Below are 22,769 nucleotides of genomic sequence, written 5' to 3'. Positions count from 1 at the left end.
GCTGCCGATGACTGTGTTTCGTAGTGTGACCCTCGTATTGAGAGAAGAAAATTAACGTGGTTATTCATGGGGTAGCTACCTGGGTAACAACAGGAAGGTTAAAGCTGGCATTGTTCAGCGTTAAGCTTGTATGTGTTGCATAGAAAAACCCGCTGATGCTGCAGAGTAGGGAATAGGAATTTGTAAGTGGAGATTTGGACAGTAATAATCTTTCTTGACTTTTGGATCTTAGGTATGTACCACTAAAGCTTTTCAGTGTTGAATTAAACAGAATTGTAAGTGAGAATGTATTTAGTTAATGCAAATGAAAAATTAGAACTTGAAGTTGTTCAAGGGCAGGGCACATCAGTGTTGCGCTGCTGCATGTGTCTGTGTGTTACAGAGTGCTCATATGACAAAGTGGTGTTGTGAGGAGTCTGTTAAGTCAACATGAGTAATGATTGCATTTATTTTTAAAGCAGAAATAAATAAGTGGTTCATGTTTTTCAGCTTTCTGAACATTTTCATCCATCTGTGGCCCTATTTGCAAAAACAATTCTAGAAGTAAGTGCTTTTACTAGTCTGTAGCTTTGAAGTTTGATTTTTATGTTAGCTGTTTTTGCCATTTGAAAAATATATTATAAAGCCATCTTGCACCCTGGAGATCACTAGCAACTCTGCAGCACTGTAACATACACTCAAATCCAAAACTTTTCATGGAATTGAAGTGTTTTATGTAAAGGAGACTACTCACAGAAGTAATTAACTTGGTAGAAAGGTGGGTATTACATGATTCCTAATGCTTTTTTTTAGTTTTGGTCTGTCTTTTTGTTTAAGATGGGGTATTTATGTGGGGAACCCAGGTGTTGAAACAAATTCTTTGTTAACTGTTGTGTTACGCCAAAAATACTCAAACCTACACAAATAAATAAAATACTTATTTTTCATTTGAATATATGGTATCCAAATAGTGCTGAGTATTAACTGTTATTGGCATACTACATTGCAAGGCACTTCATCACTGAAACAAAGTGAACAAAGGGGTTTTTCATTAAGAAAATAATGAGCTTGCAAAAATAAGAACCTGTACAGGAGTGTCTTAACTGGTCAGGCTCATGTGATGAAGTATCCCCAAGTCTTTGTCTTTTTAAAGTGTGGTTTAATGGTCTTGGACTGTGTTTACTTAGTTCTCTGTGTTTTATAGTTACTGTCTTTCTAAAATCCAGACCTTAATGATTTTTGGCTTTCTTGTTCTTTCAGGGAAATCACATTCAGTACTCTGGTGACCCTTTGCAGGATTTCACGTTAATGAGATTCTTGGATCGCTTTGTGTACAGGAATCCCAAACTCCATAAAGGCAAAGGTATGAACTTCCCTGGACGTACTAGCATATGCTCTTGATTAGTGATGGAGACCAAACTCTCTTTCTCTCAGATTGCCTAGTAACCCTTTGTGCTTGTCAGATATTTGGGGTGCATGTGGTGCAAGGAGTGGGATCTGTCTTCAGGGCTGCAAGAGCAGCGTCTCAGAACCAGCTGACAGTCACATGCTGCTGCCTCTCATACCTGCAGCGCAGAAATTGTTAACCTAGCAGGAATAAGCAAAGTGATAGGGGAATGTAAAGACTACAGAATGGCTGATTTGGAAGGTCATCTGCTCAAGCAGGACCACCTGGAGCAGGCTGTCCAGATGGCTTTTGAGTGTCTCCAAGAATGGAGACTCCACTGCCTTTTGGGGCAACCTGTGCCAGTGTTTGCCGTCACAGTGAAAAAGTGTTACCTGATGTTCAGACGAAGCCTCCTGTGTTTCAGTGTGTGCCCATCACCTCTTGACCTGTCATGGGCACCACTGGAAAGCGCCTGGCTCTGTCTTCTTTATACCCTCCCTTCAGGTATTTATAGACATTGATGGGATCCCCCCGAGCCTCCTCTTCTCCAAGCTGAACAATCGTACCTTTCCTCACAGAAGAGATGCACCACTCCATCATCTTAGTGGTCCTTTGCTGGGCTCTCTCAAGTGTGCCCATGGTTGCCTAGTGCTGGGGAGCCCAGACCTGGACACAGCGCTCTGGGTGTGGTCTCACAAGTGCTGAGTAGAGGAGAAGGATCACCTCTCTCCACCAGCTGGCAACACTCCTCCTTGTGCAGCCAAGGATACTGTCAGCCTTTTTTGCCGCAGGGTCACATTGCTGGCTCATGGCCAACTCTGTGTCCACCAGTTGCTTTCCAGCTGCTTTCCAGCTGGGCAGCCCCAGCATATACTGGTGCATAGGGTTGTTCCTCCCCAGGTGGAGGGCTTGGCACTTCCCCTTATTGAACTGCACAAGGGCCCTGTCAGCCCATTTCTCCAGTCTTTTGAGGTTACGGATGGCAGCAAAACCATCTGGTGTATCAGCGACTCCTCACTCTTCTGTATCAGCAGTAATAAAATGATTTGTTTCTGATTTATGTTCTGCTGCAGAAAACACCAGCAGTGTGGTCATGCAGCCGAAGAAGAAACAGTTTATGAAAGATACACAGAATCTTGCAGGTAAGCTAGCCCCTTTTCAGTAAGATTACGATGAATTAAAGATTCTTGGCTGGTTGTGGTAGACGTGTCATCTGTGTTGTCTACGCTATTTCTGTTAGCAGTAAAAGAAAGTTCTGTCCCTCAGGAATGCGGTGGTGCTGCCTGATGGTCAGGATCAGGTCTCATCTTGTAAGTGTGCATGGAATCTCCACAGCTGAAACTTTGGATCCATTGAATCGTTTTAAGAACAAATGACATAAAGCGGGTTACCTCAACTGTTAGTCTCTTGAGTAGGAAAACTTGTCTTCTACTGCAGCACTTGGCTACACGCCAAATCTTTAAGACCTTTCTTTTCTCTGTTTTCCCTCCCTAAATGCCAATTATTTTTTATTGTAGTAATTCCTTTTTCTTAGCCAGTGCATGATGAAGGTCATACCTTACGTTTAGCCATCCCATTGAGAAATGTATAAACAGTGTAGGAGGTTCTCAGAGTGTGTAGGAGAGAACTTCCTGACACAGCTGCTCAGCGAGCCAGCCAGGGAAGGTGCCCTGCTGGACCTTTTTAACTGAACAGAGAAGGACTTGTGTGTGGTGGTGTGATGGTTGGAGGCCGTCCTGGGCATAGTGATCACAAAATGATAGGGTTTTTGATTCTCAGGGAAGTAAGGAAGGGGGAGCTTCCGGGCTTTACATTGGGTTAAAAGCTGCCTGGCCGCCGAGCCCAGGGAGTGGTGGGGAATGGAGTTACATCGCGCTGGAGGATGGTCACCAGTGGTTCTCCAGGGCCCAGTGCTGGGGCCAGTTCTGTTTAATATCAATGAACTGAATGAGGGGATCGAGCGCACCCTCAGCCAGTTCCCAGCTGCCCCCAGGCTGGGGGAGCGCTGACCTGCTGGGGGGCAGGAGGCTCTGCAGGGGGGTCTGGGCAGGCCGGGCCGATGGGGTGAGGTTCCACAGGGCTCAGTGCCGGGCCCTGCCCGAGGGTCACACCAGCCCCTCGCAGCTGCAGGCTGGGGCAGGGGCTGGGAACTGCCCGGCGGGGAAGGGCCCTCAGCACTGGTGGGGCCACATCTCGCACCCTGGGGTGTTTCAGGCCCCTCACTGCAGGGGGGACGCTGAGGGGCTGGAGCGTGTCCAGAGCCGGGCAGGGGGCTGGATGTCAGGTTTTGGAACAGGCTGCCCAAGGAAGTGGTTGAGTCACCCTTTTTCTCCTTTGGTTTACTTCTGAGATGAGGGAGGAAAGGGGAATGTAGGAGGGTAAAAATCTTTTCCACAGGGAACCTGATCAATACCCTAGTCGATCTGCTCTTGCAGCATCCTATTTTGCTTCAGTTCCTCAGAAGTGGTGGCAGGGTGATGCTCAGCATACCTAGCAGGTGTACAGTCCTGCCTTGCAGCTGCTAATGAGCATTTCTACTGCCCGCAGTGCTGGGCAGAAGTGTTTCCAGTGTTTTAGTGTATGACAGCTAGTTTATCTTATTTCCTACTTTTTTTGTTTTACTTTTTTTTAGAATGCATTCCTGCTTTAGGTGATTGCAAAACCTCCTCGCTTATACATAGATTAAAACCTGGTTAGGGCTGTGCCCCCTATGTTTTTCCATAGGGTCTGCTCCTAAGTATCAGTATGTACACTGAGAACTGTTACTTTTAATAGTTTGCGAGATGAGCTCCACTTTATTTAATGAATGACACTGCGTACCTGTGTAATTTTATCTGTGCATGCTGTTTAACTTTTTAAAAGAGTAACAATCATTTCAACTGGAGATGAAATCAGTTTGTCCTTTGTTTTTGCAGTCAACAGTAAAGAATTCCGAGCCAAAGATGAAAGCAAAATCCCAGTGAATGAAGTGTTTTTTCACAGGTATGAAATGCTTATGAGCATTCCATTTAAAGGGTTGTTTTTTAGAAGCAAAGCTATCAAAACCAGTTACATTCCGTAACTATTCTCTGGCATTCCAGGTGTTTTCAAAATGTGATTAATTTGAGTGACTTCTGAGGACAGTACTTTCCTTAGAACGTAATTTCAGTATTTTTCAGAAGTCCTTGGGAAAGAATATCACTTACGAACAAAGGCTTATATCACTTATGAAATCAGTGCTTATAGCCTAAGATTAAGTAACTTGACATTGTAATAAAGAAGCCTTATACAATGGGTAATGGTGAATGTGGTAATTCTTATGCATTAGAAGTGTATTTATAAAAACCTGGAATATACCTTGTTTACATTACTAGCATCAAAGTTTATTAGAATGGAACAAAGCAAAAAAAGTCAGAGGAGCTAGTTTTCTGTGTATTTATTTTTTTTGTATTCATAGTTCTTTCTGTTTAGTTGGCTTTCAGATCATGATATAAAAATGCAACTGCAACACTAAAATTGGAGTGATATTTAGCAAAGATTTGTTCTTACTAGATCAAAATACTAGTTATATGTGAGGGTCTCCTTAGGAATTAGTGTTTGAATTAACTTCATTTATTTTGTGTAATTAACTTTGTGGGGTTTTTTTTTGTTTTTGTTTAATGAATTCATTGCTGTAGGGGCTTTTAAAATTTTTGAAGTATCAGGTTAATGGAGTTTTACTATTTTTAATTAATTGATATTATAATATCGAGGATTGTAATATAAATAAATAAAACAGTGGTATTCATTTTGAGATTGAAGAAAAGCAGCTTAAAGTCATGCCCCTGTCTGAAAAGTTAATGGTATTGTTAAATTAAAGATGACTGACACTGAGATTACACATTGAAAGTCTTCCATATGAAGTGCCGCACTCGTTTGCTCTTATATATGATCAAAATTGCCTTCTGTGTTTGGTGGTTCTTTAATATGAAGTGAAGGAGAGAAAATGGTTTAAAATAGCTGACGGAAGGTAAAACTAAGCACACAAAAGAAGAGGGCTGGGGAGGACATGTTTAACAGAACTTAACGGATGAGTCTGTTGCATATATTTTATTTTCCTCCCAATTAGATTCAGGTTGAACTTGATCCTTTCTTCCTTATCAGTATAAGGCAGATTTTCACATCTTTCCTGTGCCCTTTTATAAATTCACTATGTTCAGAATAATTTCTGGCACTTCTGGTTGTGAAATTTGTTTTAAATCTTACAGTACATGGCTTACTCTTTGAAAACCAAAGTAAATCTAAATCTCTGATTTGAGATGTGTTTGAAACCATTACTTAAAATTTTAAACTGGTAACATACATGTTAAACAATCTGCAAGGTTGTTTTTTTTTTTATTTAAAACCTTGTCATAAAGATCATCACTTGTAATTTTGTGTCTGAGATCAATATGTTATTTCAGATTTTATTCAAAGTTTGATAAGAAGAGAGAGAAACAAAGGCGTCAGGATGATGAAGAGAGTGTGGAAGACGTAGATGATGATGAATTTGAAAGAGCATTGGGTGAGGTTTTGTTTTTCCTTGCAGTAACTCTTCCAATATTTCCTGCTTTTGCAAATTATTAGTTTATTTTTTTTATAGTTTATATTGTGGAAAAGAGCCAGATAAAGGAATATGGAAGTGGAAGAAAACTGGCTTTCAAATTCCCCTTCTATGTCATAGTGTCCATCACGTAAGCCAGCTGGATGGCCATCCTGTAAAAGAGGTCTTCTGCTCACGACTCCAGTAGTTGGCTTGTTCACGTGGGTGGAAACTGATTTTGAGCATAAGCTGACGAGTGGGAGCTCATGTCTTTTTGTTTTTCCCTAATGTAGTCTGAGAGATAAAAGTAACTTTTTTTAACAGCATGTAACATCTGCTTCTATTCTTCCTTTACTGCTTGGCCTTTTTTAATCTGACAGTTTCTCTCATTGTTGTTCCTAGCATCTTTCAAGAGGTTATTAGTTCCCTTAGATCCTTGGCAAACTTCTGCAGTATTCTTAGCACTTCCTATAGCATCTACTTTGCTTTGGAAATAGTGTTTGATTTGTTACAGAATCTAGATCTGTTAGTGTACCATAAAATGCCCATTATTTTATGATATCATATTTTGATTGTACAGTAATACATGTATTTGGAAAAAAAAAAAATACCCAGTTAGCTCTCTGTAACTGCTTTATACAATATGTTTAGAGAATTCTGAACTCCTGTAGCAGGATTCTTCCTTAGTATCTCAATTAGTATGGTCTTTGTTAGGACAAGAATCCATTACTAATTGTGGTGGTTGTTTTTTATTAGTATCACTAATAAGCTGACTGTCTCTTGGGATTTGCTTCATAATTCAGAAGCTTAAATTAAGGACCCTCTAATGTTAATCTTTACTCTTTGAAACAGGTGTAATTTTTCAGTTTTGTTTTTGTCTTCTATTTTATATAGCAGTTTGTTCCTAAGTGAGTCTGGTGATAGGAGCTTTCATCCTCTAGTTCTGCTTGCTTTTCTGTCTAATCTGAAAATTAACATACAGGCTAGCTGGCAGGACACTTGCTTGGGGTATCTTAATTGGATCTTTGTTCTATCTGACTTGGAGCATCCCATCTGCCAACTAAGCTTGAATCACTGGGCAATTGCGTGTCCATTTGTGCTTGTCTGCTTCCCATGTCATCTGGTTCTAGCCAGAAATTACATCCTGGATAATATATGACTTTTATTATTTTTTCAAAGGAAAATGTTTTTTCAGAAAAAGTCCAGTTAGCTGTGGGTAACTATTTTGTGCAGTATTTTTCTAGGAGTGTGAACCCTTTTGTACCAGCGCCCTTTGTAACTGATGCAGATCATATAAACTGTTCAGGAAAATGACACCTAAAACCAATATATTTTGTAATTATTTCATATTTCTTTGTTTGACTTTGTAGTAATAAATATTTTTTTTCCCCTAGATGAATTTGAAGCTGCAGATAATGCCATTAATGTCAACCAGGATGACCTTGATTTTGCTGGGTAAGACTGGAAATTGGTTCTCTCATCTCTTGATTTAATACCTGCATAGAGTTTTACTCCACAAAATCGGATATTCTTTTTCAAAAAGACTCGGAATATCACCTTGCAAAAAAGGTAATAGCAGTTGAACCCTGGGTAATCCCATGTAGTATTTTATTTATAAAATGCAGCAACCCAGTAAGCAAGGTAAGATCTTGTTTTCATTGTCTCAGGTTTCAGTTTGAGAATTACCAAGTACAAAAGCAAGCAGAATGAGGCATAATGGTACTGCTGCTGTAAGGAGTGGTTGTAACTGGACCTAACACAGTAAATAAACTTTGTGGAATCCAGAGTCACAGAGCTCAGTTCTCGGGAAGTTAGCAGTTTCATTAATCATAGAATCATTTAGGTTGGAAAAGACCTTTAAGATCATTGAGTCCGGCCGTGAATGATTAAGTAGCCTATTTTTTACTTAAATGTATCTGTAATACAGCTTTCGAATCAGCACAGAAGTGTTTTTTACTTGAGGTGAAAAGAGAATTGAAGCTTTAACTTCTAGTGAAACCTAGATTTTTGTGATCCAGACCGGTGTGAGTGAAAAATACCAGAGGAGACAAAACCCAAATAACCATCTAGTACATGAAGAACCATGTTTCCTTTCATAATTTTTTTTTTTAAAAGTCATCTTATTTCTTCATTTAGTAGAGTTGCTAGGGATACCAGCAGTTTGTGTGTTTTACAGAAAAGACTTTCTGAAAAGGAGCAAAGGCATATAGGAGATAAACTACTGAAGCTGACATTTCTGTTAATTTCACAATAGGCTTTTCTCCAGAACTTCTTAGAATGCTTGACTTACTATAAGAATATAGTTCCATATGCTGATGTTGAAAACATATCTGCGTGCATAATACATGCTTCTCAGGTCTTAGCCTACATTGACAGTAGTTTGCACTAATGTTGAACTTTTCTAACAGTGTCAGTAGATAGATGTTACCTAGCTGGAAAGTGTTTTGCCAGATGAAGTGCTAGGCTTGCTACTTTTTGGTTTTTTTTTTTAGTAATATAAAAAAGAAAACCAAAGGTGGTAAGAAAGGCCAAAGAAGTGAGGAATCCAGTGCTGACTGGGAGGATTCTGGTGATGAAGATGAATTCAGTGATCTGGACGATGAGGAAGTCTCCTTAGGAAGTATGGAGGAAGACTTTGGAGATGATATGGATGAAGAAGGAGGTGTATTTCTGGATGTGTCTGATGATGGTAATAGCCTGGGTAAAGTACTGGTTATTATTGATAAATGAGAAGAAAAGCATTAAAAACAAATCACCTAATAAGTAATTACATATATATATAAATCCAGATTTAGTTACCTAGGTGGAAGTTTTGGCTTTTCAGTAAAGAAGTGACAAGAAGTCCTTCTCCGGACAATGAAGTCTTGAGAGAAATATTTCATGGCACAGCCTCTTAGGTGAAAGTGGGAATTAGGTATCTGGGTATAAAAACTTGCAAACAAGACATGTTTCTTTCATTCTGAAAACTGGCTAGAATAGGCAGAAACATTAAAAAATCTAAAAGAGAAAAATAAGAATCTGGTACTTGGTAATTTTTTCATTTTTTTAGACCTAGTTAATGTTGATTATTTTTTTTTCTTTAGATGAGGTAACATTTATTTAAACTGCTGTCTCATAAGTAAAAGCTTACTCCTGTAATACAGCTAAACCCCCACATTTTTATTACCACTGTAATAATAACCGATCATTGCACCTGCGCAGTTTTATTATCTTTTTAGCTGAAAAGCAGTTTACGTGGTATACAGTTTATGTGGCTGGAAAAGCACAGATTAATGGAGTGTTTCAGCTAAAGGTTACAGGTAGAGGAGGTAAACTATTCATACAGCTGTTAACACATGAATTTTTCATGAGATTATTATTTCACCAAACTTACCAAGCAGACGTACAAGGTTTACATAACACTTGCTTTTAGCCTTCATATTGTATTTATCTTAGTATCATATTTCAATCCTTTTGGTGTTATGGAAAAAAAGCATAAATAATGGCACACCACTGACCAATTGTTAATTGGGTTGCGTGCGCTGTGTTTCAAACTTTTGTAAAGACTCGGACCATTATGACACATATACCTAAAAAGGAATGTTACTCTGCTGTGCTTTGAACACATGTACATGGTGTGAGAATGGGAGGCTGATGTATCTTCCCCCGCCCCCCCCCCCATCAGACCTGAACAATGACAAGCAATTGAAGTCTGTCAGCAAAAAGAGCAAGAGGAAGAACGATATGCATTTTGTGGGATCGCTTGAAGGTAAGGAACCACTGCCATGATTTCTGTTTGAGAAGGCTTGACACAAATACAGAGTCTGAAAAACTTTGGAATCAGAGGAGTTTAGTACAGTAGATTATCTATACTTTTGGATCTCGGTTTGGATTTGAGTAAACCATAAATGAAAAGGGGGTTGTCCTCCAACCAGCGTTGCCTGATTCAGAGTGACAATCTGCTGTTGAAGGAGTACGAATCGAAGGAGGAACTTTTGAAGGAAGGATGGCATTGTGCCAACAGTCTGTGCACCTAAAACTAACACCTGATGCACAGATTTGTGCTGTTTAGTTCTTGGTTGGGAACCTTTCTTCTTTTTTTTTTTTTTTCGGGCAGGTGGAGAATAAAAATTTCTTACCACAGCTATTTTAGATGGTTTCATTAAATAAAAAAAAATAAATTAAACCCACTGTTTTAATGCCTTTGTGAACTTGAAATTCTGTCTCTTAAGAATAATACTTTTTATTTGAAGGATCTAGTCGAGGAAAGAAGAGAAAACTCCCAGATGCCAATATACTAGCATCTGCAGAAGAGGTGAGTTTGATCCGTGCCTAGCAAAAGGTGATGAAGCATTTTACCTGTCTTTGTAATAAAATACTAAAAATTCTCTCTTTAAAGTTTGGCTATCTGCTGGATGAAAATGCTGGGTCCAAGTTTGACAATATTGGAATGAACGCCATGGCCAACAGAGATAATGCAAGTAAGTACATGCTGCAAATAGCTGACAGTTGTAATACTGGTTTACTTCTTTCTCTTCAGAGTCTGTACTTAAAAAGATGTACCTTCTTTAACTGATACATACACATGGTCAGAAACCACACGGTAGCAACAGTAGCTCAATGTCAGCAAGACATGACTTTAGTTTTATTCAATTATGAGAGCTGCTCAATATTAACTGTGACTACTGGAGTGAACAAGGCTTCAGGAAAGAGGAAGAAGCTATCATGTGCCCCTTTCACACCGTGAATAAGGACAGGCAGTATGCTGTTGTCAAGTGTTGGTGTGATTTTGCTCTGATAAAAGACTGTCCTGGATTCTTGGCAAGGGAAGGCATAAGGCATGACTGTCTATCTACCTACCAGGGTATTTCCTTGCAGTATTGGTGAAGCAAAAGTAGTTTCCCAGAAATAATTCTAATGAATTAAATGTGTATACATTTGTCATGGTTTGACCCCAGCTGGTAACTAAGTACCACGCAGTTGCTCGCTTGCTCCAGCCCCCACCGTGGGATGGGGAGCAGAACTGGGGAGAAAAGTAAAACTCATGGGTTGACGGAAGAACAACTTAATAATTGAAATAAATTAAAACGATAATAATAATTGTAATGAAAAGGAGAGAGAGGGGGAGAGGAATAAAATCCAAGGTGGGGGAAAAAAACCCCAAGTGATGCACAATACAGTTGCTCACCATCCACTCACTAACTGATGCCCAGCCAGTCCATGAGCAGTGACTGCCAGCTCCAGACCAACTCCCCCCCCAGTCTGTATACTCAGCGTTATGTCATATGGTACAGAATATCCCTCTGGCCAGTTCGGGTCAGCTGTCCTGGCTGTGTCCCCTCCCAGCTTCTTGTGCCCCCCAGCCTGCTCACTGGTGGGGACTAAAACTGAGAAGTCTTTGACTTATTATAAACATTACTCAGCAACAACTAAAAACATCAGTGTGTTACCAACAGTATTTTCATACTAAATCCAAAACACAGCACTGCACCAGCTACTGAAAAGAAAATTAACTGCCACCCAGCAGAAACCAGGATAGCACTGACCGAATAATCAGTCCTTTGTAGAGCTTTTGCAAGTCTTGCTGGTGTCACCTGGAAAATGTTAACAGCGCTCAAACACTGTGTACTCCTAACACAACTGTGTCTAGCATTAGTAAAATACAAAGCAATGGGAAGAGCAGTGTTAAACTCTGAGATTCTGAGATGGTAGGGTATGTTTTGTGAAATGAGAAAACCAAAACTTTCCTCTGGTGTCAAAAAATATCAGCAGCTTGCACTTTATTAACATTTATAAATACAGTAACCAAGTTCAAACTTCTACATATTCGTCTGTATTCCACATCGTGGTCAGAGGTATCCCATCAGCTCCTCATTTCTCACCTTTCCTCCTACAGATGTCAAACAGATCCAGTGGGAAATAGAGCGTGACAAGTGGCTTCACAATAGGGATGTGAAAAGCATCATCAAAAAGAAGAAACAGTTCAGGCACAGAGCGCTGAAAAACAAGTACAAAGGCAAGAAATCAAAAAGATGAACTGGACGTTTTAATGTGGACATTTTTACAGTAATTATTCTTAAAAAATAATTTTTAATTAGTCACACATCTTTCTTACTTCAGTTCTTGCTGCTTAACCATGTCATTTGGTCATTCTCTCTTATGCCGTGAATTCCAGACCACTCATTGGATTTGTAATACACTGAAAAATAGGAAATTCCGTGTTAGCTCTAACTTGGGCGTGTCTGAAGGTGAGCCGCTTTGTGGCCGGTTTTGTTGGATGCGTAGTCCCCCAGTTCTGAGGACTCTATCCAACAGTCTGACACTCCAGCCACACTCATGCATAACAATAAACACTTCTGCAGTGTTTCCTGGGGTAAGTTTTAAGCAATAATAAAATCTGTTTTATGCATAAGATGCAACAGAAGCGTCAACCATCCTCCTGAAGTCAACAACTACAAACCTACCTTCCAGAATTGATGGAAACCTCTTCTGCATTGTGTATCTGAAATCTGAGAAGATAAATCACAGTTACTTTACCCAACATATTTTAAGATGAATAACTAAATGCACTATTTTTCTAACTAGATTACTTGTCTGAGCTCCTTAGTTACAGCTACCATTAAATAACTAAATAACATGATCTGAATTTACTGTTTAAAAATTGTATCACAGGCTCTATTCAGGTTACTCATATGTGCAGCCCTACCATCATCACAGTGTTTTCTGAGCTTCCTCACCATTGTGATAACCAAATACGAGCTACAGATTCACAGCAAGCTGAATGTCTCTCATAGACTGACATGCAAATGAAAACTGGGAAAACTACTTTGTTTCCTTACACAGCTTTAGGTGTTTGCTGAATCGTCCTGGGGGCTGCTTTGGCAACCCAGTAGAAAATCACGTAATGATAGCTTTATGCTCTTTTAATGATTTACAGCAGCTCACAGAAGGATCTTATCAATGCTAGTACTAGCACAAAGAAAGCTGTAAAAGCCTCTGTCTGAGGACACAGCTGTTAGATGAGCCCGCTGCACCTTACTGAACTACAGGTCAAGAAAATTTTCTGCACAGGCACATAAGAACTAGGACCTAGGACTGAAAAGGGGTAGAAATGAGAAACGATTAACACCCTGCACCAAGTTACCAAGATAGCGATGCATCTACACTCCACGTTTTTGTTACGTATTTTTTTAATAAGAACGCAAAAAAAGATTGCGTAAGGTCAACAAATGCAACTGGTGTAGCATAGGTGAAGTTCTGGTTGAACTGTGTGTGAGGACCGCGCTACTGCTGGAAGGGGCGGGCTGGTGGCCTCGCAGGCACAGCAGCCGCTGCCGGGGCTGTGCGGGGCAAACCCGGTAACAAGCTGGCGCTGGGCTTGTTTGTGTGTCACCCGGGCACCGAGCCCACGGTCGGAGAGAGGGGGGCGCCTGGAGGCACATCAGCTGGAAGCTGCTGCCGGCTGCCCCACGCCAGGCGGGCTGCCTGGGCACGCTGCGGGGCCGAGCGCCACACGGCCGGGGCTGACGGGCCCTGCCCGCCTCGCTGCGCCCCGCTCCGGCTGAAGGCCCTATTGGAGCCGCTGCCGTTACTATGAGCACACGCAAGACTCAGCGCTGTTCCTGGTGGCGCTGTTCAAAATTCCACCCCCCCCCACCCCCGTTTTGGTTTTGTAAAACTAAACCAGCAGCTGCTTCTCTTAACAGCTGTCCTTCAGGTGCCACCGAGCGCGCCGACACCCACAGCCCCCACCGCCGACCTCACACGGCAGCTTCTCCGGGAGAGCCCGCGCCCGCCCGGAGGAGCGCCCCCGCCCCGCGGCACCTTGGCTGCGCTCCATGGCGCGGTAGAGCAGGAGGGCGCCCAGCAGCCCCGCCGCCTCCAGCAGCAGCAGCCCCCGCAGCAGGCGCCGCGCCATGGCCGCCGCGGCCTGCACCCCGCCCGCACCGCCGGCAGCGGCTGCGCATGCGCCGTGCGCCCGGCCCCGCCGTTGGCGCGCTCCGCTCCCCGCCGCTCCCCTCGCCGCCGCGCCTTCCCTCGGCCTCGTAATGGCCGACCCGGCGCCGGCCGTCCTGGCGGCGGTGCTGCCCGGTGGCAGGCGGACGGCCCGGGGCTGTGGGGGTAGCCGAGAGAAGGCGCGCCTCAGCCCCGCTGCGGCCCGGACAGGCCCTGGCGGGGCCGCCCCTCAGCACGGTGATGGCGCAGGGTGCAGGCGGCGGTCCCCGGCCGCCGCCGCTCGCCCTTGGCGGGCCCCGCGGGCTGCTGGCGCGGGCCCGACTGGCTACCGCATTTCCTTGGTGCCCGGGGGCCCGCTGGCCTCGCCTGGCCGCTGCAGCTGTGGGCTGGCGGGGTGTGTGCCCAGCGCAGCTCGGGGGCCGGGCCGGGGCTGGCTGCCCCACGGTGAGGGCCTCGAGCGGGTGCCCCTGGGGTGAGGGACAGGCCTGCGCCTCGGCGCCGCTTTCCGCTGCTGCAGCCGCTGGGAGAGCCGCCCTGCTCCCGGGAGCCAGCACCGGTCCGTGCCCTGCTAGGCGGAAAGGCAGCTAGATACATTAAGGTGCATGGCCATTGTAAAGGGGTCCTGGTTCTATGATCGAGATGTTGAAAAAAACCTGTGCCATGCAGGATCTCAGTATTTAATTGCCTTTTTACTGTGAAAAAGGGCTTCAGTGCAAACTAGCTCCCACAGAAGCGCGCTTAGAACCTAAAATGGCTGTATCTTTGCTCTCAGTAGCATTCTTCCTGGTTTAGTTTTGATGATTTAATTGTTTTCTATTATTCGCTCACTGTTTCTTTTAACTTAAAATATAGGATTGATTACTGCCAAATAAAACCTCTTGGGATTTTTCCCCATAGGGAATTCCTTGTCTTTATGAGATGCTTTTTTCCCTATTAATGTTATTTAAGATCAGATATAATTTTGCTGCTTATTCATACAGGGTGATTCACTTTCCAATTCCGTTTTGTCTGGTGGCTAAGCTTGCAAGTATTACTTGCTCTCAGTGCGATGTCTGACTAAAATAATTCCTGCTCTGTAGATTGTAAGTGGACAGGATCAACCCCTCTTCCATTTCTAGAAAGGTGGGAAAGGAGAAGAGAAAGAAACGTATCAGATTTGAGGGAGGGCAAAAGTAATGCCAAGGATTTTGACTCCACCCCTTGAAAATGTCTGTTTAAAGGCACTTGCTGCATTAGACCAACAGTTTCATACCCCAAAGGTGGTAAACATGGCTGAGGATAAAAACAACTTTGCTGATGAGATAAATAAAGCGCTGGCAAAGTCTGAAGGGCTCACCTTGAAGGAGCTGCGGTTCTCTATTGAGGGACCCCGTATCCTGCCACAGTGTGCAGCGTGGAAACGTTCCAAGCTCTGGAGAACCTGGAAGCCAGAAGAGATGATATGGTGCTGGTGTCCTACCCCAAATGCGGTGAATACATTATAAATTTGTTGCTGTAGTCTACAATAACTAATTAGCTGACACAATAAGAAGGAAAACCAACTGTTTGTGGTTGTACATTGTGTGAGGACACTGGGCATTTCTACTACAACCAGAGGCAGCAGGTTTTTGTCCTGCTTTGTCTTATTCAAGCAGTCAGTTGCACTGCTTTTTAACATGGTTTATGTTTCTGAAAGGAAGTTTTAGTGTTCAAAACTTTTTTGGCTGAAGAAGTGAGAATACAGCATATAGTCTTTTATGTATCGGTGTGACAAGACAACTATGCCAGTGTGATAAACTGTATTCTGAGAAGTGTGTTAGTAATGTAGCATAGTGTAGTGTAGAACAGCAATAAAGTTATGCATTAAACTTTTTAATGAGTAGAAAATGACAGAGCACAGCATCTTTACTTGCAAAATTTTTAGCTGCTTCTTGGCATTATTCAATATCATCATAGTTTTTTGTTTTGTGACTGCAAAATGGTATTGACTAAGACATACTGGAAGTCTAAATCTTCTAATTAGAAGTCTGCGGAAAGGATGAAAGATGCAACAGGAGCAGTGAAAAAAACACTAACGAACCAACTAGTTGATTTTGATCAGTTTTATTAAATATCAAGTGTGACATGATTGCTTACAAGGAAGAGGTGGGTTTTGCTAATCTAGGAAATCTTATACAAGCATATGTTTCTTCTGTGAGACCCAAGAAGCAGAAGCTTAGGGTTGCTGGAGAAAATACGGGCCCAGGGAAGGATTTCATTGCACTAGCGTGGTAGCAGATGTGGTCAAGTTGCTCTTTAACCGGAGAGTCCTTGGCCAAGGTCTCATTAGGCACATAGAATTCCCACTGATCGGTGAGTTCTGACCAGGAAAGAAACTGTGGTGTATTTAGGGGCTTAAGAAGTATGCCTGTAATGTTTAGGGTGAATCTATATCAGCTGTGGGACAGAACATTGCACCAAGAGAAAGCAAATACAAAGGGAGGGAGCTGGCACAAAATGCAAAATGTGCATCTTAAGGAGCTCATAATTCCGTTGGGTTTGGGATTAGAGTTCTGCTGGACCTTATAAAGACTTAAAAGGTCGTTGTTATAACTTGGTACTGGTTTTGATTTCTCACGGAGTTTGGAAGAGTTCAGACATGGAGTCACGACGCTGATAGCCTCTGAGGTTTAGTAACTCAGTGAATCTCTCCTGCTCAGGGAGAGGGATCAGTAGATAAAGAAAGAGAGCTCACACTTAATACCAGGCAGTTTGTGGTAGGTCAGGAGGGGGAAATCTTGGCAAAGACCACTGCCAGTTGTTCACTAGGAGGGGGAGTATCACAGCTCCCTGTGGTTTGCTGGGGAATGCAGTACCCTGTTACTGGCAGGCACTGGTGGAAAAGCATGTACAGGAGCTTGCGTGGAAGAAATGGGATAGCAGGAGGGAGAGAAAATGCTGTGTTTCTGCAGTGCATGGTAGTCACAGTCTGCAGGTGAATTGGAATTTTCTCCCATTTGGATGTTTGCTTTTACACTCTTAAACGGTGCTAAATAGATTCTTGTCCTAATTCCCTATGGCTTGCAAAGTAGGGGGAAAAAAGGCGTGAGAGAAGGATGAAGAGTGAGAAGGAAAGATTAGCTGCCCCAGTTTGAAACCAGAAATTGCTGGGCTCCCTTTTGCTGCTTGATGTGACACTCGGACCCACCAAGCCATAATGTCACCAGGCAGTAAGAAAAATCTCTCTGCAGCTCTCTTTCCCTCTTGAGCTCAGGGAGCCTGGTGTCTGGTTTCCTCTGCCAGCTTCTCAGGTGTTTTCCTTGCAGGGCTCAAACTCTTTGGCATTTGGCAGGTTTAGATGGTTCTGAGCATGCATGATGAAGGACTCACGTTATGGCTGTTCAAAAGCTTCATTCCTTTTACTTACTAGGTATTATGAAGGTTAAGTTACAGTGAATTCTCACTATATAAAAGGTTTTCCCCCCATTCAGATGTGTGCAGTAGAGAGGAAAACTGATGCAGAGAACTATTGAGGAGGACAATGGAGCTCCAGGATGCAGTACTTCCCAGGGATGGGTTGCACGATTGAGAAGCCAGTTGGGGATTTGGAGGCTAGGAATTTTAGGTTTGTCAGTTGTAGCTTTTTGTAAAAATAAAATTTGTATTTGTGCACATGGAGTTAATACTGGGCAGATGAGGACGTGGATTTGGAAATTCTTAATGCTTTTGGCTCTGATCTGTACATAAATGGGAGCATGATATGAATGGTACACATACCATGTCATATATAAATATGATATTGGTTGGTGTATACATGTAATATATGTGTTTTAAGACATTTTGTGTTGTGTACTGACTGTATACACATTACTGTATAAATGTATCAGCTGCTTCCATCCAAGCATCCCGAAGCACTTTATGTAACGTAGGGTGGAAGTTATTCCTTTTTGGGAGTAACTTTCCACTGAAAGCATGATGTTAAAGCTGTTTGCATTGTGTATTCCTTGTTAGTACCTCTGGCAGCTGTGTTCACAGGGGACTCGCAGCATGCAGGAGGTGGTGACAGCTCCACAGCTCCATCTCCGTGGGCCCGGTGGGAAGCTTTCCAAGCGCATCCCCACATCCTGCCGGCAATCAGCAGAGCATCAGTAGAGCAAATATGATTCCTAAAAACCTTGGGGAAGCTGGCACCACGGCGCAGCTCCAGGAGCTGGCCACAGGCTCACACTGGAACGGGATGTGGTATTGGGGAGGCTTTGCTGCAAGATCCATTCCAGAAAGTGAGGGGGGGGCGGGGATGTAGGTGTCAAGTGGGTAGCACCTCTTCTAGCGCTTGTTCTGGCATGCGCTTTATGGAGACAGCAACAGGCACTACTGAGGACAAGCCCTGGCAGTGACATTGAATAGGTTACTCCACTTCGTCCTGGCCCCAGGGGACTAGAGAGGCAAATGCTTTCCTCCACAGAAAGAGCAAGCCTCCTTGCTTGGTCCTTTCTTCTTCCATCCAGAACCTTCCCAGGTGTTCCTCTGTAAAAGACAGGGAAGCTCCCTTTATTGTCTGTCACTGCCTGGTTTATGAATATATTAAAAAGGTGTTTAGTGCATTGTTGAGTCAGTTCTGCCCCCAGTGCTTTCCATGTACCAGTTATAAGTGAGCCAAGAAGGTCACAGTTAAGAAGCTGTTGAAGATCTCATTAACGGGAAACATTATTGTGTTTATAACTGAGAACTTTAGCGTTATTTGTCATTTGATGACTGTCTATTATGCTGAATTAAGGCATGTAATGAGAAGGCTTTGAGATCTTGCGCACAAACTTCTGATATGCTTTATTTTGTTCTCTGCGCTTCTTGGTGCAGGTGTGAACTGGCTTATCCAGATTTTAAGTGATTTGATATTTACAACTATCCAGAGTAAACCTGTAAGCACAGAACTACCATTTATTGAATGTGGAGATCCAGATAAATATCAGGTTAGTGAAAAGAAACTATTGAACCATTAAAGTCTGTTGCTTTCTCTGTCCTACACCCCCTCACACAAGTTATTAAAATGAAGTCATGCAGCAAGTAAAAATATCTCTCCTGAGAGGGGAAAAAAGATAATCTTTGTTGCCTAATGCCTTTTGATTAGGGGCTGTTTCACACAGGCAACTCTCACAAATCATTGCTGCACTCATATGATAAACTTGTTCTCACTTATGGTTCTGTTTATTTCTAAAGAGGATGAAGCAGATTCCGTCCCCAAGGATTTTGGCAACACATCTGAATTATGATTGCCTCCCCAAGTCTATTTTCAAGAACAAAGCCAAGGTGGGCTTTTTTCTGTTTTGAAGAACGAGCCTCATCTTTCAAACAGTACCAGCATACAAGAGTAATTTTGGAGCTACATCCTTTTCTTGCACTCAGGCAGGTGGCACTGGTGGAAAGCAGCTTGGAGATGGTGGGAGTCTCGTGATGCCTGGGCTGGCTTAACACCCCCTACAATTTACAGTAGCCTTAGGGGTGCTGTAGTTGACATAAACAAGAACAGATCTAGAGGCTGTTGCAGTGCTCAGAAATGGCTGGAGTGTCGCGCTTTCCTGTTTTATGCTACTCCTTCCTATGCACGAACGTGGTGGGAATGAATGTGGCAGCTGTGTCTCTGGGACATTGGCTGTCTCCTTGCAAAGAGTCACATGGTTAAAACTTTAATATTTCTGATACTAATTTACTGAACAATGGTGGATACAGAGAACTTGTGAGATGTACCACAGATGAAGGAAATAATTGGTTAAGAGAGATGGATTTTTTCCATGTTTCATTGGTAATTTTTCCTGTATGACAGGAAAAAGTATAACGTATAAAAAAACCAAATGTGTATAACGTTTTCAGAAGTGTTTACACTTCTCTGAGGATTACAGTCTCTTAGGATTTCAAGAACATTATTGCCATGCTTTGAAAAATGGGACATAATTGTAACAGCTGTGGTTTCCTGAAGGAGAATTGAACTGAGCTTTTCCTAGCAGGGCGTTGGCAAACGGTTCCTTACAATTTCCCAGGTCTTAGATAGTTATGGGATCGTATTCAATGACAGTATTACTGTTTTTCCAGTTGCTTCTTTCTGCAATTCTTTCATGACACAAGCAAATTTTAGAAGTGGTAACAAAGTCTTTATTATAAGTTTGTTCACCATGCCTTAATTAATAAAATATTTTATAGCCCTGAGTATGTTATTGATTGCAGAATGTTTGGTTATGCTCTCATTTTGGTTGCCAGGGGAAGTAAATGATCTAAAGTTGTTGATCTCTTTCTCCCACTCCAGATACTAGTGTTGTTTCGAAACCCTAAAGATACAGCTGTTTCATTTTTCCATTTCCACAACAATGTGCCAAGTGTCCCCAGTTACAGCTCCTGGGATGAGTTCTTCTTAGAGTTCATGAATGGGAAAGGTATTGTTGTAGTTACTGAGTGTAGCTGAAGAAGCAACAGAAAAAAAATATACCTAAAAACAAAAAAATGGGGCCAGTGGGAAAACAGCTGTGTCATGATTAGTTTACTGATCGGCATACGTCATGATAAAAGGAGGCAGCTGAATGCCAGAGCGGGGAGAACATCCAAAAGATGCTTTGCTTCTGGGTATTCTGCACTTCCAAGCAAGGGTGAGGAAGTTGCATGGCAGCTGGACAAAGGCATTGGGTCAACATTCTGCAATGGAGGAAGTGCTGTGGATCCAAAGTGTTAATGAAATGACAGTTTGTTGTCTTTACTGTTTCTGAACATGAGGCAAAACACCTCATTAGCAACTCGAATTTTAGGCATAGACTGATGTCTGGCTTTGGCTTTTAAGAGATGTTTATATGACAATATAGTAAGAGAGGGGAAGCACATAGTGAGACTCGTGTTTCTGTGTGGAAACCACTTACCTACAAAAGTCCAGAGGAAGCCTCTGCCATGCTGTTGTGGAGTACGGTACCACAGAAGGGACAGGCTGTTCCATTTGCTTGCACTGATGTACTGATAGGCAACAGAAGGCAATTTTTCAACTGGGGAGAAAGAATAGCCCAGTAAGAAAAGAAGGTCACACTGATGCTTTTTTCTCTCCTTTACAGTTGGCTGGGGATCCTATTTTGATCATGCAGTCACCTGGAACAAACACATTGAGGATGAGAATACTATGGTCATAATGTATGAAGACCTGAAAGAGGTAAAGCAGATGCTGAATACTGACAGGCAAAACACATCTGAGCCCATTCCTTGAAATCTGCTGAAATTAACAGGAAAAGGCACAGGTCTCTGAAAGAGCAAAATCAAGTTGATTTTAGCGACAGGTTGAGTCTGGCTGTACAAAACCTGAACTCCAGTGTAATGCAGAAAACATACTGTGGAGGAAGATATATATGGTTAATATATATGATGCCAATGCACATCCCAAGTGGGTGTCTTTTTTTAGAGGAAGCGTATTGCCTGTCTCCCTTTCACTGTATTGCTTTCAGAACCTGACTGGCAGTGTAAAGCAGATAGCTGAATTCTTTGGATTCTCCCCAACGGCGGAAGAGATCCAGTCCATTGCGGACAGGGCCACTTTCCAGGCAGTGAAGGATAAGGCTCAGGAGACTCATGGTGCTGTTGGCTCAATTCTTTTCCGCAAAGGTAAATTTGTTTGTATTTTGCCAGGGTGGTGAATGGTAGCACTGTGTCTTGGCAGACAGGAATTTGGATCAGTAGATGCTTAATCTTTATGTATGGTTTTCAAGGTTGGGAGTTGTTTAAGAAACATTGTGCTTCAGGATGCTTCACTTGATTTCATCCCAAGGGCAAATGCCATCCAGTAAAGCCCTGTATAATATTAGCAGAAGTGCACTACAAGTAGTACACCCTTCAGTCGTGCTATGCAGTAAGCACCATTTAAAACAAGGAATAATTTTATTTTGGCTTCTGTGAGTACTGGGGCTAGCCTAGCGCTAGGTCTACAGAGTGCCTCCACAGGCTTTTCTTCTTGAGTTTTCTAAGTAACCCTTGTAATAGCTTAAGAATCTCGTCAGTGCTTGGAATCCAGACACGACACAGATTGAACTGTGTCTTCTAGCCAGGGGCCAAGCTAGAGCTGTAGACTCAGACAACCTCAGACTCTGGGCTCTCCAAAACGTAGATTAAAGGTGGACTGCAGTTTGGGGCAGTGTGTGGTTGCAGTGCACAAAGCTCTTGCAGTTAAAAGCCACGTTGTAGTCTTCTGCAGCTGTACAAGGCACATGGCGAAGCTATGAAGGCAGACCAGTAGCTTCCTATGTTCACATTCTGTTGAGGACACCAAACATAAAGCACACATAAGAGTGTATTCTTGGGTCAGAGATTTTTTTCTTGCAGGAAAAAAGAGGAAAAAAAAGGATTATCCTGAAATATGATCATAATAGAGACAAAGTAGTTTTTTGTTTTAAATCATACTCCTTGGTCCTTACAGTCAAGAGTAATATTTAACTTCTCTTTAGGTATCAGGTGTTGTTGGAGACTGGAAAAATCTTTTCACTGAAGCTCAGAACCAGGAAATGGATGCCAAATTCAAAGTATGCTTAGAGGGAACTAAGCTGGGAGAAAAATTAAAATATGATGTGTACTGCAAGACCTGAACCTCCTTTACAGAAAAAAACTCATTTGTGCACTTTTATGAAATAAAACAAAAGGCAGGGCAATATCTGATTTAAAAATTTTGAAAATCCATGCAATTTGCAAACCTGTTGCTGCTGGCTTAACTTACAGAAGGAATCCTTGCTCATGCAGTTAGTATCATCGACTTCACTGGATTCTCTTAAATGACCTGTAGCTCTTTGCCCTCACTTGGTTTTAACACTGAGTTTTAGCTGTGATTTGTTACCTGGTAGAATCCTGAGTGGAAAATACATGCAGTATTTAAACCTGCTGAAATCACTGGAAATATATTCAGTATATTGGAAGTGCTTTTCCAAGAGACTTTTTAAAACTATCCTGAAGTGTCATGTT

General features: G+C 42.4%; 3 protein-coding genes across 4 annotated transcripts in view; 2 read left to right on the top strand and 1 right to left on the bottom strand.

Moving 5' to 3' along the window:
• CEBPZ (CCAAT enhancer binding protein zeta) overlaps positions 1 to 12,525 on the top strand; it is a 17,128-nt gene extending 4,603 nt beyond the window's left edge. Inside the window, exons 6-16 of one of the 2 annotated variants that reach the window (XM_056357507.1) lie at positions 490 to 543; positions 1,240 to 1,342; positions 2,440 to 2,508; positions 4,282 to 4,348; positions 5,788 to 5,888; positions 7,301 to 7,361; positions 8,399 to 8,607; positions 9,571 to 9,654; positions 10,139 to 10,200; positions 10,285 to 10,366; positions 11,782 to 12,525. In XM_056357507.1, the coding sequence (XP_056213482.1) occupies positions 490 to 543; positions 1,240 to 1,342; positions 2,440 to 2,508; positions 4,282 to 4,348; positions 5,788 to 5,888; positions 7,301 to 7,361; positions 8,399 to 8,607; positions 9,571 to 9,654; positions 10,139 to 10,200; positions 10,285 to 10,366; positions 11,782 to 11,921 (1,032 nt within the window). In that variant the 3' untranslated portion in view covers positions 11,922 to 12,525. The remainder of the gene's footprint in view (positions 1 to 489; positions 544 to 1,239; positions 1,343 to 2,439; positions 2,509 to 4,281; positions 4,349 to 5,787; positions 5,889 to 7,300; positions 7,362 to 8,398; positions 8,608 to 9,570; positions 9,655 to 10,138; positions 10,201 to 10,284; positions 10,367 to 11,781) is intronic. The other variant, XM_056357508.1, reaches the window with a different exon arrangement.
• On the bottom strand, positions 11,641 to 14,736 carry LOC130157675 (translation initiation factor IF-2-like). The gene is made up of 5 exons (XM_056357563.1): positions 14,704 to 14,736; positions 13,710 to 14,425; positions 12,350 to 12,394; positions 12,001 to 12,084; positions 11,641 to 11,882 (listed from the first exon to the last, which is right to left on the bottom strand). The coding sequence occupies exons 1-4, from the start codon at positions 14,734 to 14,736 to the stop codon at positions 12,066 to 12,068; spliced, it is 813 nt and encodes a 270-aa protein (XP_056213538.1). The 3' UTR covers positions 11,641 to 11,882; positions 12,001 to 12,065.
• On the top strand, positions 14,400 to 22,769 carry SULT6B1 (sulfotransferase family 6B member 1). The gene is given in 8 exon segments (XM_056357521.1): positions 14,400 to 15,194; positions 15,197 to 15,310; positions 18,657 to 18,769; positions 19,017 to 19,106; positions 20,098 to 20,224; positions 20,885 to 20,979; positions 21,269 to 21,425; positions 22,269 to 22,769. Coding segments are annotated over 8 exon segments (1,005 nt in total). The 5' UTR covers positions 14,400 to 15,016; the 3' UTR covers positions 22,400 to 22,769.

This window comes from Falco biarmicus, chromosome 12 (assembly GCF_023638135.1).
Source record: "Falco biarmicus isolate bFalBia1 chromosome 12, bFalBia1.pri, whole genome shotgun sequence".
Lineage (NCBI taxonomy): Eukaryota > Metazoa > Chordata > Aves > Falconiformes > Falconidae > Falco > Falco biarmicus.
Note: the sequence above shows the minus strand (reverse complement) of the source record. Positions and strands in the feature narration are given on the sequence as shown.

Excerpts from the sequence above, each read along its gene's own strand:
- LOC130157675 (XM_056357563.1), bottom strand. The coding sequence starts at position 14,736 with ATGGGGAAAAATCCCAAGAGGTTTTATTTGGCA. Across the intron at positions 14,426-14,703 it reads CCAAGAGGTTTTATTTGGCA|CTGCCTTTCCGCCTAGCAGG; the intron begins GTAATCAATCCT and ends TAATGTATCTAG. Across the intron at positions 12,395-13,709 it reads CGCCATGGAGCGCAGCCAAG|ATTTCAGATACACAATGCAG; the intron begins GTGCCGCGGGGC and ends TTATCTTCTCAG.